The following is a 17,111-nucleotide window of genomic DNA, read 5'->3' as shown; positions in this document are numbered from 1 at the left end:
GTGGAAATTTTCAAACATACGTCAAAGAAAACAGAATGATATAATGGATCCCAATGTATCCATCACTCACCTCAAAAAAATGATCAAGCTGTTGACAATTCAATCAACTTTTAATAGAGGTTACTTCTAAGAACAGAATGGGATGGGTAAACCTCAAAGACTTTTATATTTCAACGTATTCCATTTTTCACTAGTTGGCTTTCTTGTCAGACTACATATTGCTTTATTAAAGTAAGGAAGACAAAAAAGGAAAGACTGTGGAGTCATTCTTTTTAAAGATCTTAAGCAAACAAAAGTTACAGATTGATATGTCCAGTATGATCCTATTTAAAACCCTATTTAAAATTTTAAAACTATATATATAGGTATATATTTTATATATACATATATACATACCTATATGTACAACATGTTTCTATATTTACATAAATAACCAGAAAATTCTGGGATGATATACATCAAATTATTAATAGTGAAGGGAGGGGAAGATTTGGGGAAATGTTGACTGTTTATAGGCTTTTTCTTTGATTTATCTTTTACATCACATGTGTATTGATATATTTAACATTTAAATCAATTTTTTTTCCCCAAAAAGAAGGAAAACTGGCGGGCAACACCATGCCCACACCTGAGCAACAGAGGACTTCACTCTGGGTTCCGGGTTCTACCACGCCCTCCTCTGGCCAAGCCCTTCCCCTCACAGTGAGGAGTCTACAGGGTCAAGGTTCAAGGGAAGCCTGTGCTCCCTGTCCTACACTGGACTGTACTAGACTCCAAAATTCTTGATTCCAGGGGCTGCTTGAGCCTCTGCCCCAGGGATGTACTTGTCAAAGCAAGAGGATTTGGGGGGAGTAGGGCTTGGGCATATAGATTGGGGTGTCTAGGTGACAACATCTATGTCAAGCCCAGACATTATGAGATTGAGCCAAAGCAAGGAAGAGAAGCAGAGAGTGACCTGTAAACCAGGGACCGAGGTGCTGGTTCTGCTTCACCTCCATGATTTCGCTTTGTACTCCCCAGAATCCAGGACTCTAACCTCAAATCTGGCCTTCCAGCTATATACACAAAGGTAAAAGGATTAAACATTATTTTATTATGTTTTTAATCTTGTTATTTGTGTTTGTTAGCTTGATTTAAAACTTTTAAATATTTAAACAAACAGTATGTGGGTTTCCACGTGCACCTTGTCCTGACTCTACAAATGATAGGAGTGGGCCTCTTAACCCATTGTTTTTAATATTTCACTTCCTTTCCTTTTCTACATAACTCCACCTCCTTATTACTTTCTCCTTGTCACTAAAAATCAGACCTAAGATGTACCAATTGATAGGCATAATCTTCTTGTAACATCATCTTATAAAAACTAAATTCAAATTCTAGGTTTTTATTTGGAGAAGAAAGGGATAGCCTTCCATATCAGGAGGGATATGTTCTCCTGAAATCATACAGATGAAAAAGTTAACAATGGTTATTTTTCATAGTAAGATTATAGAAGTCTATCCCTTCTTTCTATGTTTTCTTTATTTATCTGAATATGAGAGTATATAATACTTTCATCATTAGAAAAAGAAATCAGTAAGGGTATTTTGCAGGAGAGAGAAAAATAATTCAATTTCAGTTAGGGACATCTTTCTTGAAGCAATAACTAATCTCCACAAAAATAAATATATTTATTATTATTTTCTACAAAAAGAATCTTATTGATGCAACTAATTAAATCTGTTATAAAAGGAAAACAACTGTGAAGTTCTTGCTTATAAATCTCATGAGAGAGCTGACTCTACTCCTGACTCTCAGTTTAAGCACATTATAGCTCCAGATGAAAACCTCCTAGAATAGGCATCCCAGGAAAGGGCACTCTTCTCCAAGACTTGGATTATGAAGACATGCAGAGTCACCCAATCCTATGCTTTCCATCCTCAGAGGCCTACAGCACAGGAACTGACATTGGCCACATTTCATATGGATGAACCCAAGGATTTCTACAGCAACTTTATGAGTCAGCCTTTTTTTGGATAAACATTCTCTCTCAGTATCAAGGGTTTACCAAGGACTACAAGAAGCCCAGGTGGACCTCTCCACAGCAGTGCCCCTAGACAGGACCTGTCGGCTGAGGCCCCGTGGGTACTCACAACTATGTATCTTCTGCAGAGAGAGGTACTTTTCCAAGTTCCTCCTGAGCTTCATCTCATTGCCATACTTGCCCACAGTGCCATCATCAGACAGGATAAAGTGGGAGTGCATGCAGTTGAGTGTTGTGAGCTTGCTGAGGGGGTTTCCCAGAGTCTGGTACAGGCACACTACCTGCAAGATACAAGAACAAGGGTCAGAGGTCCTTCCTGGGCCGACTGCTCCAAAGGCCTCTGTAGTGTTTGTGCACTACAGAGTTCTGGTCCACGCCAAAAAGTACTACTAGCTACTAAGAGCAGTGCCTCTCAGACTATCTGCAGTGAAGACTCAATCTGAGTTCCTTTACTTTTTTATTTTGCTAAGGATGGATATGTAGTCCTATAGTGCATGACTAGTCTGCAGCTTGTGCTACATTAGACTTGTGACACAAGTTCAATGACACTCGCACACACAGCAACATGAGAACACTTACCATATGCTTCGAGTCACAGCACTGTTACATTGCTAAAAATGCTTCCAAATAGTTACTTTCAGTTTCTCTACTTACTTTGTCTCAGGTCATTGAAAAAACAGTTCAAGGATCTGCACTGATACGCAGAGCACATCAGTATTCAGAAGCTATGCCTTTAAATAGATCTATTTCAGAATAATATTTGGACACTGATTTATGTTTCTAGTATCCCAAAAGAAGTGAAGAGTAAATGGAGATGTATCCACATTCAGTATAAATTACCCAGATCCATGGAATTCTCCAGGCAAGAATACTAGAGGGGGTTGCCATTCCCTTCTCCAGGAGGTCTTCCCAACCCAGGGATTGAACCTGGGTCTCCTGCATTGCAGGCTGATTCTTTACCATCTGAGCTACTAGTGAAGCCCCTTATTAATATTTACTGATTCTTCTATAAACTACTCCAATTCATATTTGTTTCCAGGGAGGCAAGCATAGCACAGTCATTTGGTATCCGCGGGGGGTCAGTACCAGGACTGCTCATGGATACTACAGTCCACGGATGCTCGGATCCTACAGATAAAATGGCATAATACAGTCGACTTTCATATCCTCCAGATCCATGGTCGGTTGAATCCTGGGGATCCAGCGTTGGTTGACTCTTCAGATGCAGAATCCACAAACAGGGAGGGGTTAACTGTGTTTAGAGTCTAAGAGTCCTAGTTTAAGGCTAGACTCTTCTGCTTTCTAACTTTAAATCTGGGTAATACCTGCTTCCTTTCTCAGGCTCATTTTCCTCATGTGTAAGTGATATTAACGATTCCTATAGCAGAGGGTTGCTGTGAGGTGTTAAAGAAATAAAGGATATAAAAAGTACCATAAATGTTAAAACATTAGTCTTTAAAAGTTACCTTTACAATTCCTAAGCATGACGCTGAGGCTAGAAGCCAAAAAGAAAATGATTGATAGATTTAACACATTTTCTTATATATGGAAAGATTTCATAAATAATACAAATTAAAATCTGGGAAATGCAGCAAAATAGCAAACAAAAATGCTAAAATGAATTATAAAAGGTCTTTCAACATTTTTAGCTATGCTTAAAAGTGTCCAGAAACCCACATGAAAAGATGTGGAACCTCACTAGTAATCAGAGAAATGTACTTAAGAACAATTAGGTATTAATTTATACCTATCAGAAAAGCAATGTTTTCTAAAAAGCCAGAATATCTCTGAAACCAGGAATGGTACAGAAAAATGGGCATCCTCATGCCCTGTTGTCAGGAATGGAAATTGTTATCATCTTTCTGGAAGTCAATGAGTCACTTTTTTTTCAAGATATAGTTGTTTTGTTTTGTTTTTTTTTAGTTTTTATTGGAATACGGTAGCTTTACAATGTTGTATTAGTTTCTGCTATATAGTAAGTGAATCAGCTATATACACATATTCCCTCTTCTTTAGCTTCCCTTCCCTTTTAGGTCACCTCAGAGCAATGAGTAGAGTTCGCTAAGTCTGACTCTTTGCGACACTATGGGCTGTAGCCTGCCAGGCTCCTCTGTTCATAGGGATTTTCCAGGCAAGAATACTGGAGTGGGTTGCCATTTCCTCCTCCAGGGGATCCTCCCAACCCAAGGATTGAACCCCCATCTCTTATGTCTCCTGCATTGATTGGCAGGAGGTTCTCTATCTCTAATGCCACCTGGGAAGCCATGGATGAGAGTTGGGAAAGCTATTAGAATTACCCAGGGGATTAGGTTTGAGGCATGAGCAGAGAGCATTTCAGGGTTAGTGCGGGGTTTGGGGCCTGAGCAACTGCAGGTAAGATTGTCACTTTCTAAGACAGGGTAAAAGAGGTAGCATGAAGTCAGGAATTGGTTTGGGGCATATTACACTGAAGATGTCTACAGGTATCCAGGTATAGTGCTAAGCTGGCAAGTGGATATATGTTTATTTCCTTTTGCTATGAAAGAATTGTCTACTTACATCTCTTCCAATAAGATCTTTCCGGTTCTCAATGACACCCCAAGGAGGGATTCCAACTGTCCAGATTTTTCTCAAGGACTGTGACGAGTGGGCTTTCAGGGCATCCCCAACATGTTTGGACACACCTATGAGCAACCAGGTTAGAAGTCAAACTTTAACTCACAAATCACACAAAACACTGCAACTGCCAGAAACAGAATAATAGACACATATATGCAAAAGACTGTTATCAGGGAAAAGTTGCTGGCACACAGGAATTACAAACTTAATAGTTTCACTGTCCTCAAAATCCTCTGTACTCTGTCTATTCATCCTTCATTCTCCCCAGTCCTTGATAACCACTGATCTTTTTATCGTCTCTATAGTTTTGCCTCTTCCAGAATGTCATATAGTTGGAATAATGCACTATGTAGCCTTTTGAGATTGGCTTAACCTGCCTTTTAATTGCAAATACTACATTACACCACTTACTCTTTTTAAGTAGAATCTGACTCTGTATGCGTCATTAGCACAGGAAAAAAAAAAAAAGCAAAAACCCAGCATATTGCATGCATCTGAAGCATAGCACTTTAATCATTTTCTTCTCTCTGGCATCCTCCCCTCCAGCCAATCTTTTGCACTTTTCCCAGTCATCTTCTAAAACTGGGGTTCTGGACCACAGAACATATATCAGTACCAACAGAGATTCAGATCCATAGGTTTGGCGTGGATTACCAGGATGTACGTGAGTCTGAGTGCTCCGGGAGTTGGTGATGGACAGGGAGGCCTGGCATGCTGCGATTCATGGGGTCGCAAAAAGTCGGACACGACTGAGAGACTAAACTGAACTGAACGGAACCAGCATGTGGTGGTGACAGTTTTTCAGCGGCCCACATGTGATCTTAATACATATTACCTGCTAAGACTCCATAAAACCTGATCGGACAATATCATTCCCTATTCATTCTTCTGTTCAAAAATCTTCTGAGGGCTCCCTGCTACACAGAGAATAAACCTCAGCCCAAATAGCATGGTACCCAATCTGGCTCCAGTCTCTCTTGGCTGTCCCCGTGCTCTGCCACAAGGCACATCCAGCTAGGAGGTGTATCACCACTCTCTGCACGTGCCTTAATCTCCAGCTATGTTCCCAGCCTTGAACTGCCACCTTGGCCTAGAATGCTTCTTTCTAGCCTTTTCTCAAGGGAAGAGTATACATCCTCCAGCAAGCCTTTTTCTCAGGTTTCCCAGCTGGAAATGGAATTTGTCTTTCTCCTCCTTTTACTCCCAAACACTTTCTTTGTATCTCAACTATGGCCCATTCAGCATCAATTTTTGGTTAGTTATTTATTGTCTGTTTATCACAGTCACGCACTTCATCACTAAACCCAGGGGCCATATCTTACTCATCTTTCATCCTTGAGTAAGATGGACGATCTGCTGGAGAATGAATAGGCTACCCACTGGGAAGATCCACTGGAGAATGAATAGGCTACCCACTCCAGTATTCCTGGGCTTCTCTGGTGGCTCAGCTGGTAAGAATGCACCTGCAATGTGGGAGGCCTGGGTTCAATCCCTGGACTGGGAAGATCCCCTGGAGAAGGGAAAGGCTACTCACTTCAGTATTCTGGTCTGGAGAATTCCATGGATTGTATAGTCCATGGGGTCACAAAGAGTCAGACATGACTGAGCAAACTTTCAAGAATCATCTGGGGATGTTATCAACATGCAGTTTTTTTATCCCACTCATCTGGGGAGCCTGGTATCTATCTGGGTTACCATCAAGCTCCTCGGTGATGCTGATGTTACTGGTCCAGGAACCACTTCTTGTGTAGTCAGGCCCTAAGGAGCTGTGCTTGAATCAAGTCAGACCCTGGTTATTGTTTAAGGAAGCTCCAAAGATATCTCATTTCTTTTGTTCATATGAACTATATCAATAGTTTTCACACTATTATATTTGCATTCCTTAATTGACCCTAAACTAAAATAATAAATTTTTAAAAGGCAGTAAGTAAAGCACGTGACGTAGTTAGCTATTCAAAGAAAAAACTATGACCAAGTTTACCTTTTCCTGAACTCAATGAACTTCCCCACCCACCCCTTTTTTTTTTTTAACTGGAAATAAAATAAGTACTACACACTGGACTTAGAACTCTGCAACCTTCACTTTCTTTTAAGAATGTGAAAAAAATAGTACCAGAGGTTACCCATTGGTGACAGGCTCTAAATCCCTTGGTTTTATTTTTTCTTCATTTTTTCAATCACTTGCTTTCCTTTTTAGTCAAAAGAAATGATTTCTTATCTTAGTACCTGTTGCTCACTTCTTAGACAAACGTGTAGGCCCTGGCCTCTGCCTCACAGCCAGGGAGGCGCATCTTGACCCAGCCTGTATGTCAGAACATGCACGTGCCACGGGTGCTACAGGCAATAAATGGTACAGAAATTAAGGAGCAAAAGTGAGTTGAGATAGACAGCGCTTCCTGGGTATGTTAGCATCTAATGTCGATCCTAAAGGATGGGCAGAACTTAATAGGAAACACTGGCTAAAACATCCCAATTAGAAACAGAGAGAAGTAAAGGGAAGATGGAAAGCTACAGGAGTGATATTGTGACTTGTAATAAAAACTATTTAGTCTATCAGAGACACAGAGCTCCTCAAAACCCTGGAGTTTCCTAAGTGGTAAGAGTGACAGATGGTTTTGTTATGTTAATGAGACAATTTTTGAACCTATTGTTGTGGGTTGGTTTCCAGGATAACCAACCATCCTTGTGATTAGAGGGTTGGAACTTCCAGTCCTATCCCCAACCTCTGGGGAAGGGAAACGAACTGGATATTGAGTTCAATTATCAATAGCCAATAATTGAATCAATTATGCCCATATAATGAAGCCTATGGGTTTCCCAGGTGGCTTAGTAGTAAAGAATCTGCCTGCCAATGCAGGAGATGCGGGTTCCACCCCTGGCTTGGGAAGATCCCCTGGAGAAGGAAATGGGAACCCACTCCAGTGTTCTTGCCTGGGAAATCCCATGGACAGAGCAGCCTACAGTTTGTAAGCTACAGACTGTAGCCTACAGCAGGCTACAGTCCATGGTTTGCAGAAGAGCTGGACATGACTCAGTGACTCAACAACAACAAGAACAACAACGAAGCCTCCTTAAAAAACAAACAAACAAATGCAAAAACAAAACAAAACAAAACAAAAAACAGGCTTTGGAGAGCTTCCAAGTGGGTAAACATGTGGACATGGGAGGAAGGCACAGAAGCTTCATGCCCTTTCCCACAGGTGCCTTGTCCTATGCAACGCTTCTATCTAGCTGTTCTTGAGATACATCCTTCTATAATAAACTGGTAATCTAATGAGTAATTGGTTTCCTGCATTCTGTGAACTACTTTAGTAAATTCATCAAACCCAAGGATCGGGTAGTGGGAAGTGAAAGTGTGAAAGTGTTAGTCACTCAGTTGTGTCCAACTCTTTGCGACTCCATGGACCATAGCCCACCAGGCTCCCTCTGTCTATGGAATTCTCCAGGCAAGAATATTGAAGTGGGTTGCCATTTTCTTCTCCAGGGGAAATCAGGGATAGAACCTGGGTCTCCGACATTGCATGCAGGCTCTTTACCGTCTGAGCCACCTGATTTGCAGCCAGGGAGTCAGAAGCACAGGTTAACAACCTGGACTTGAGGCTGACATCTGAAGTGAGGACAGTCTTGTGGGACTGAGCCCTAAACCTATGGGATCTGATGCTGTTTCCAGGTAAGTATTGTCAGAACTGAGTTGAACTGTAGGACACTTCAGCTGGTCACATGGGAACTGGTGTTAGAACTGTGATGGGTTAGTAACAGATTGGTAACAGGAGTTTGTGAAGTTACTAATTCTCAACCCCGGCTACACATTAGACATCCTTCAGAAGTTCCACCCTGAAAAACTCTAATTAATTTGGAGTAGAGCCTGTGCACTGTATTTTTGTAATGCCTCCAGATGATTCTGTTACACACATACAGTTCATAAAAACTGATGCAAAAGAGTCGGGTCAGAGGTTCAGGGGCTACTAAATGAAGTTTCTGAATGCCAGATTTCAAGGAATATAAGACTCAGACAGAGATAGTATGTGAAAAGGTAGTTATGTAGTTAATTATCTCCTCATGCCCCATACACTCAATACAATTGTTGCACACGTCCCTGCTTTCCAATGGCTGAGAACGTGACCATGGCGAGTTTAGCTCATGTCTATGCCCACACACTACACACTTGCATGGAGTCCATGTCCTTTGTAACCTTACAATAGTCCAAAGCTCATGAAAAACTATTTTCTTTGGTAAAAGTCTACAAAGTTATATTAAAATAGGAGATTTTAACAATGGTAAAAACACAGTCCAGGAAAGGTCTATGATTCTTCTGGGTTTCTTTTCCAGTTACTACAGTTTCGGTCTTCCTCCCTCATGCTGCCTATATCTCCTGGGAGCACTGCAGAACAAATTTAAGTGCTATACTGCCTGATTCAGTTTTAAAAGGAATTATAGAAAAAGAAAAAAAAAAAAGTGAAACAGGGAATGTGCCTTACCTGTATTAATGCCTTCAGTTATTATCCATGCTCCTGTTGTCTCTGCAGCTTTGACCAAACCTTGGCTGAAGATCTCTTTAAGTTTTGAGGGCATCTTGAAGTTCTGGATACCACCATGGACGGAGATTACCAGCTTTGGCAGTTCCATCTTCCACTCTTTCAACATTAAATGTAACAGGTGATCCAACTTTGTGTCATAAGAAGTTCTAATATACTGGAAGATATACAGAGACACGTACACATAAAACAGTGGAAAAGACATGCCAATTCACAATAAGCACACAGCAGGGCAACTGAAATGCCAAAACTTAAAAGAAAAGTGCCTGGAATCTCTTTAAAAGTTCATCTTCCTACGATGGAAATATTTACTTTGAAAGGATCCCACACCCCCTTGAAGTTCCTTCTGGGAATTACAAGTCACGGCAGGAAGGTTTCCTCTGGTTTTCAGCGTTGGTCCATCAATGTTCTCTAGAAGGTCTGAGGTGAGGCAGAAAAATGTCAAACTGGCAAAAACCATTACTCCAGCAAACCCATTTTTAAAAATTGTTTAGAAATAAGTGAAATGAGGCTTTTCATAAATGTTATGGCTTTTCTTAATTTACTTGGTCATTTCACATATGTGCATATTTTTTTCATCCACTATTGACAATTACTGTACATCCCTTGAGATGCATATACTTACATGTTTGCATAATTTAAATTAAGATCCAGGAACATGTATATTTATTTCAAATTTTACATTCTAATGACATTATTTATATATACACACATATATATATATAAAATCTCTCCAAAAACTTTTTTTCCCTAAAATATACACTTTTCACAAAAGGGTCAATATAACCAAACAACAACAAAAAAAAAATGAGACGAAATCAGACAGTCCCAGAATCATTTGTCATTTTGCCCAAAATTAAAAAGTGTATGACTGGTTCTCTTTTCCCAGCCAATGCAGCCACTTACAGATTGTTAAAATCATATTGAGATGAGTGTGAGCCAACCAACAGCAAGAATAAGTCAGATTTATAGGATAAGAACTACAAGAAACCATGAACCTATAACCACAGGTAGAGCTCGCCATAGATATGCAAATAGGAATTATCACATGATCCTCCAGAATGTAATAGTGATTTAAAACAATGGTCTTCACCTTTGAAATTCTTAAAACATAATCCCTTTATTTCATAGTTAAAATATTAGGAATTCTGAACATGAGGATGGTACAAGCCATCACAGAATGTATTGAATAGTAGAAAGAATCTAAGGGTAACTAGGATTCAATTTACAAGTGAGGAAACTGAGTTACCATGGCTTTATCATGTATACAAATAGCATTGGACCTTTGTGCAAGGGTTTATGTTGCTCCAAGCAATAAATAAAGGCAGAGAAGCAACTCTGGGTTAGTTCTCCTTCTATCGCAACTCTTTCTCCCAGGTAGCACTCTCTTTCAACCATTAAGTACTTTTAGTCCTAGAAGATACTTCTTGAGATTTCAGGATAAACACATTTCATTAACTAAATTATCAGCAGCAGAGTCTTTTCTTCCAAAAACCAACCAAAGGCGATGCTAACGGTTAACTACTCTTACCTTCCCCTCCTCCTCCTTTATAACTAACTCACCTCCAATTCTTTGTGGAAGGAGGTGGGAGGGCTAACAACTGGGAAGGCAAATGCAGCCAGAGGGATGAGTAACCAACTCTCACAAGCTCTCCTGCTATGTACCCTAAGACTGAAGTTCAATTCCAGGCTGAAGTATAAGGACAGCTGCTCCTCTTCTGAGAGGTCAAATGCATTCAGGCACAGAATAGGTAACAGGAGCCTAATGCTAAGCATAAAACGTATTAGTGATCAGGAGATCTGTCTGACTATGCTTTCAGCTTTCCTAAATATACCCTATTCCCCCTAGGCCCTCGTACAAGTTATTCCTCATGCCTAGAGTGGTGTTACCCCTCTGCCTCTCTCACCTGTCCCATCTCAGCATAGCCATCCCTACTCTCAGATGGCTTCCCTACCCAACCCAAGAAAAACAGGAGTTTGCTTTTTATTCTCTCAAAGAACCCTGCACTCCCCTTTCATAACATCTACACTGTCTGTAGTAATCGTATGTTCATTTCCTGTTTCCCTCACTAGACTGTAAGCAATGTTAGTACACATCTGACTTTTGCAACCCCATGGATTGTAGCCTATCAGGCTCCTCGGTCCATGGGATTTTCCAGGCAAGAGTACTGGAGTGGGTTGCCATTTCCTTCTCCAGGGATCTTCCCCACCAAGGGATTGAACCATAAAGATCTGCTGAATGGACGGAAAAAAATGAGTAAATGATGATGGTTATGAACCAACATAAAACAAAAGGAAGAAGACAAAAACTTAAGGGAAAAATCACATAAAGAGTTCTGTGAAAGTTAGCTTCCGAGGACAGTTTTCTTGACAACTGAAGGAAAAGGCAGTGCACAAAGTTAGGTGCAAGAGGATTAGTAATCAGAAATGTAGACTACTATACAATTATATTATGAAACCTTATTATTATGGCACTACTAAAACTGTTGCTGATTCGCATTGTTATATGAGAGAGACTAACACAACATGGTGAGGAAATGATCCTCCAATACAAAAAGAAAAAAAGGAACTTGAGACTTGTTAAAACATAAGAAATTTTAAAAAAGAATTATTCTTTCAAATCCATTTAACTGATGGTGACACTCCAGGGCACAGCTGATTCGGAGCTTTCCTGAGGCAAGTGCCCCTTGCATTTTCCCCTGGAAAAGCTGCCTCTAAAAAAGCAGTGAGTAGTTAACAAGCTCAACAGAGACACCTGACTTGTCAATAACTATGCAAATCCCATGCAAAATTACCATGTTAGAGACAGGAGGAAAACTGGCCTGGAAAGCCCAGCACTATCATTCAGGGGGTCCAGAAAGAAATCACCCCCATTTCCTTTCCAAGAAGAATTCCTCATGGGGACATATCAGGCTATGGCCACACTTCTGCTGAAATCTGTAACTTTTGTACATTTTGGTAGTAACTTTTGTACATTTCCGAAGGAAGGGCAGCCCTTTGGCAACTGCCTCAAGAGTAATAAGCCATTCTCTTCTGCAGGGGGCATAAAAGCTGGCTTGAAAGAGGTCAATCAAATAAAGAGCTGGCTACGCCACATCTGGGTACTGGGCCTCAAATATAAAGCAAACAGCCGAGTCATTTCTGTCAACAGGTCAACAGCATGGATCGCCTTTGCAATAAAATTTGGTCATCTGATCATCTACACTTGAAAATTCTATTTGGACATGCATTTGGAGGTTATATCCTCTGTTTAGAAACCAGCAAAATAATGTGAGTTATCAGCAAACCTTGGAGTGGTGGATGTGCTCTCCATGTTGGAAGTTAATCGTGCCAAAGGTATCCGTAGGGCTTTTCGTTGTGTGCTTTTCAACAGACCATTGTTCATCTTCACTACCGCTGGCAGCTGAGACTGTCCGAGTATAATCTATCCCATGATGGTCTCTAATCAATAGCCCACAGTAACACCTTAAATTTGACATAAAAACCAATTTAAAATAGAAAACACACAATTTTAGAATAGGAAATAGAGGTGATGGGAACTTCCCTGGTGGTCCACTAGTTGACTCCATGCTTCCATTGCAGGGAGCATGGGTTTTATCCCTGGTTGGGTAACTCAGTTTCTACATGTCGTGGTCGAAAAATTTAAAAAGAAAAAAAAAAAAAAAAAAAAACCAGATTCAATGTTTCCACATGTTTCTAGGGTAATGTATAGATGACATATATCAACAGTTTTAAAACTTTACATTGAGGTTTATATTAGATTTCAAACACTGGGTTGTTTCCTAAGTTTAAAAACATTCTCAGAGGTTCTCTCCCTTAGCTGCACATTAGAATCATTTTGGGGATGCTTTACAAAAACACTAAAAATCTCTTATGTACCCATGTTCATAGCAGCATTATTCACAATAAGAAGGAGCTAGAAGAAACATCAACAGATGAATATATGAACAAAATTTAAAAATTCTGAACATCAACTGATGAATGGATGCACGAAAGGCTAAAGTTCTAAAGCTCCATGACACAACAGTGTGAATAGACTTAACACTGCAGAACTGTACCCTTAAAAATGATTAAAATAGTACAGAAAACAAAAACAAACATCAAATTGTATATTTTAAACATGTGCAGTTTATTTTGTCAACCATACTTCAAAAAAGCTGTCTTCACAAAAAAAACCCCAAGACTTAAGAAAATATCCTCATGTAATACGTAAAATGCACATCAAAAGGAATATTAACCAATCCAAAAAAAGAGATGCGACTTCAGAGATATATATAAACATAGAATTTTTTATCCAAGGCTTACCTGATTAAATTCTGACAGACCTGACATCCTGCAGTGCATCTAAATAAAACAGATAAAACCAGTCAGTTTATTAATATATTTTAAAACAAATTTAATTCATATATAAATATCTGTTAATTTTCTATAGTCTGGAAATCAGGATTACTGAGTATTCATATATACTACCTCCCAAATATTCCCCTATGTCATTTACCATATATATTACACCTTAGCAACTATGATCTAATTAACAGAACAGCGTTAGGAACCAAAATACCTGGATTTAAGTCTCAATGATTTAACAATTCTTCTAAGCCCAAGTTATCATATCCATAAATAATATCTGACCCATACAATTATTTTAAAAGGATTAAGGGTGATAATATATGTAAGGTGTCTTACAATATCTGGTACACTGCAGTTTGTATAATAATGTTGACTACTAATACTATGAAGATAACAGAATTCTTAAGAATTAAGTAAGAAAATATACATATACAATTTTAAAACCCTAAACACTGTCAAATTGAGGAACATTTGGTGTGAATATAATTGTTATCTTTATTAATCTCTTTTTTATGATTCAAAAAAGCCTCCTGGATTTGGGAGTTAGCCTTATGGTCATCAATGATCACATTTTTAAGTCTGAAGATTTTTTGTTTGTTTTGTAAAAATAAGATTTTTCAATCTTAGCATCACGGCAGATCCTCTGTTGTAACAAGCAGGCTCTCTAATTGTGCTTCTCGGGCTCTAGAGTGCGTGAATTCAACAGTTACGGCGCAAGATCTTAGCCGCCCTGCAGCAGGTGGGATCTTAATTCCCTGCCCAGGGATCAAACCCACCCTGTTCCCCACATTGCAAGGTAGATTCTTAACCACTGGACCACCAGGGAAGTCCTGAAGAAGTTTTAACTAGAAAAGAAATCTAGTCATTCTAAATTATTCAGAAATGAATGTTCCAGCCTTTTAGAATTTTTGTTCCCTCAACAAGTTCAAAATGAGGGAGGAAAAAAAAAAAAAAAAGCACTGTAATCAAGTCCATCAGATTTTTTTCTTATTAGGAGGGACAAAAAGAATCAGTAAAAGATCAACTTTTATCTAAGTTTAAAATAATGAACCATCACTCTTTTGCTGTGCACTGTAAGGAAGAAAACTGCATGAAGGCTACAGCTTTGAGAATTTTACTAAGGTCTAAGAAAAAGGCTCAGAGAAGGCGATGGCACCCCACTCCAGTACTCTTGCCTGGAAAATCCCATGGATGGAGGAGCCTGGTAGGCTGCAGTCCATGGGGTCACTAGGAGTCGGACATGACTGAGCAACTTCACTTTCACTTTTCACTTTCATGCATTGGAGAAGGAAATGGCAACCCACTCCAGTGTTCTTGCCTGGAGAATCCCAGGGACGGGGGAGCCTGGTGGGCTGCCGTCTATGGGGTCGCACATAGTCGGACACGACTGAAGAGGCTTAGCAGCAACAAGAAAAAGGCTAACATAGGAGAAACAGCCATAAGCATCCATTAACCTTTTTTTTACAATCACAGAAAAAGAGAGACTGCTTTCTTTCAATAAAAAGTAGTACATCTTAGACCATTCATGGAATTATGATCATTGATGTTCTTCTTGAGTCTGTGGGCTAATGACCTACAGTTTACCACATTTCATGAAGTTCAAAGTGACTGTGAAGATGATTTTCCATTTACAGAGCAGTGGGAGTCACCTGGACTCAATCTGCCTTCCACTGCATCCATCATCATACTACAAAATGTCATAAAAGATGAAGGGAAAAAACAAGGTTACCCTGACTTTTTAGTCTGTAAACATTTCATAAGCAGGTAAAATGAGGATTTCCAGTCACAGGGCTTATAAGCCACAGGTAATTCAAAGAGGGTGGGACTAGTAAATATTTAACAAATGCAAAGAACATTATTTTAGTCATCATCCCCAAAGAACTAGAACTTCAGTGACCTCATGGTGCTATCTTTCATGAACATAAAGCTGTGATTTCTAAACTTCAAATGAATACAAGGCTAACTGCCCAACAGAATCTAAAAATAGAATGGTCCCCCTAATTAAAACACTGCTCTCCTATTTTCCTTTCCTTTTAACTCTTTTCCTAAGGGCAATGCTACCCAACCTTAATTTCATGGATCCATTACCCTGGGGAATTTTCCACAGCCCTGTCTTCCTTTATCTTTCACTGGCTACTGTTTTGAACTTCGTTCCACAAGTAGAATTTTCAAAGGACTGTCAAGAACTCGGAATGGTCAAACTCAGGTCATTTCATTCTGCTGCCCATTATCTGCTCAAGGAAAAAGCCTGCAGGAGGAAACAATTAACTGTTTCTATATCTGAGCATGGAGTCCTGAAATATCCCAGCTACTATATTCCATAGACACCTGGGGATAAGGAATTCACACTATGTTGAAATATCCAATACTCAAAAGTTATAAATTTATTATCCAAACCCAAGTAGAATAGATGTAGTACTAGATACTTCCCCGGTATCTATCCTCCCACTAGACAAACAAGTGTGTCAAAGACAAAGCAAGAGTAAAATTTACCACATTAGCAACAGGGGCTCTGCCAAGGTAAAGTCATAGCTCTAAATTTCAATAAGCAGTCTTCCAAGTACTGAGGGTTTAAAAAGAAAAATGTAATTAAACATTATACCTGTGAGGGTCTTTAGAACTGGGTATGATTTTGTTACATTCTCTCTTGTTGAACACTCCTTCAATCCAAGATTTCTGGGACTGAATAGAAAAATATCATTATTTTTATAGCCTAATGAAATGAGAACTCAGTATAACCACAGTAGGCCAGGTAGGCAATATATGTTTAATTATAATAGACACGAATTAAAATGCCAAGACCAACCCCAAACAAACTAAGCATTCATTGACTTCTATTACAAACATATAGATAGAAATAATTTGAATGCAAAAATATTCCCAAAGTTAATTGGTCCATAATCTCATTTAAATGTAAGATCCCTAAATGCATAAAACTCTACCAAGGAAGTAAAGATACAGCTGAAGCATTTTCTTAATTCTTCCAAAAGTCACTTTTAAATCTTGCACTGTAACCCTATAGAGTGAATACGAAGCTCTTAAACTTCAAAAATCTCACTTATAAAGTCCCACTTTGGCTAAGATTTGACAGGAAGCTGGAAAGAATGTCAGAGGAGGGCTGTCATCTCAGCAAGATTCTGTGAAAGAAGTTCACTCTAAAACTAATCCGAAGGATACGCAATGGGGAATACCGCACATGCACCCTCAGAAGGGACCTTAACTGAAACTGATGTCCCGATTCACAAGACAAATGCCCAGTTCACAGGAAATGAGACTCACTTCCTGACCAATAACCATTCACCAACAGTCTCCCCCATCCTCAAGATAATGAATTGGCTGCTTGGACTCTGGCTGGATGCCCCCTTCTTTGCACTCCCTGTCTCAAACCCTCAACAGATTCACCTGTAGCTTGTGACAGCATGCATTTCCCAAATTGCAATTCCTCTGCTATTGCCAAATGAATTCAATTTCTGGTCATTCAAGCTTGCCCCAGTTTACTGCTTTCTTTAAGCGAGAATTTGCTATACGTTGTATAAGCATAGCATGTTATTGGCTAAATTTCAAAATATCTGAATTCATTCAACAAACATTTTAGAATAGGCCTC

At 39.4% G+C, this 17,111-nt stretch overlaps 1 protein-coding gene across 4 annotated transcripts in view; it reads right to left on the bottom strand.

Annotated features, from left to right (window-relative positions):
• Positions 1-17,111, bottom strand: part of TRPM6 (transient receptor potential cation channel subfamily M member 6) — a 166,352-nt gene that overhangs the window by 84,017 nt on the left and 65,224 nt on the right. For all 4 annotated transcript variants that reach the window (XM_042243344.1, XM_060409361.1, XM_060409360.1 and 1 more), the window contains exons 2-7: positions 16,109-16,188; positions 13,462-13,500; positions 12,444-12,621; positions 9,100-9,313; positions 4,562-4,686; positions 2,133-2,304 (exon numbers count right to left, since the gene is read on the bottom strand). In XM_042243344.1, coding sequence (XP_042099278.1) covers positions 2,133-2,304; positions 4,562-4,686; positions 9,100-9,313; positions 12,444-12,621; positions 13,462-13,500; positions 16,109-16,188 — 808 coding nt within the window. The remainder of the gene's footprint in view (positions 1-2,132; positions 2,305-4,561; positions 4,687-9,099; positions 9,314-12,443; positions 12,622-13,461; positions 13,501-16,108; positions 16,189-17,111) is intronic.

This window comes from Ovis aries, chromosome 2, assembly GCF_016772045.2.
Source record: "Ovis aries strain OAR_USU_Benz2616 breed Rambouillet chromosome 2, ARS-UI_Ramb_v3.0, whole genome shotgun sequence".
NCBI classification, from domain to species: domain Eukaryota; kingdom Metazoa; phylum Chordata; class Mammalia; order Artiodactyla; family Bovidae; genus Ovis; species Ovis aries.
This window is presented reverse-complemented; position numbering and strand designations above follow the sequence as displayed.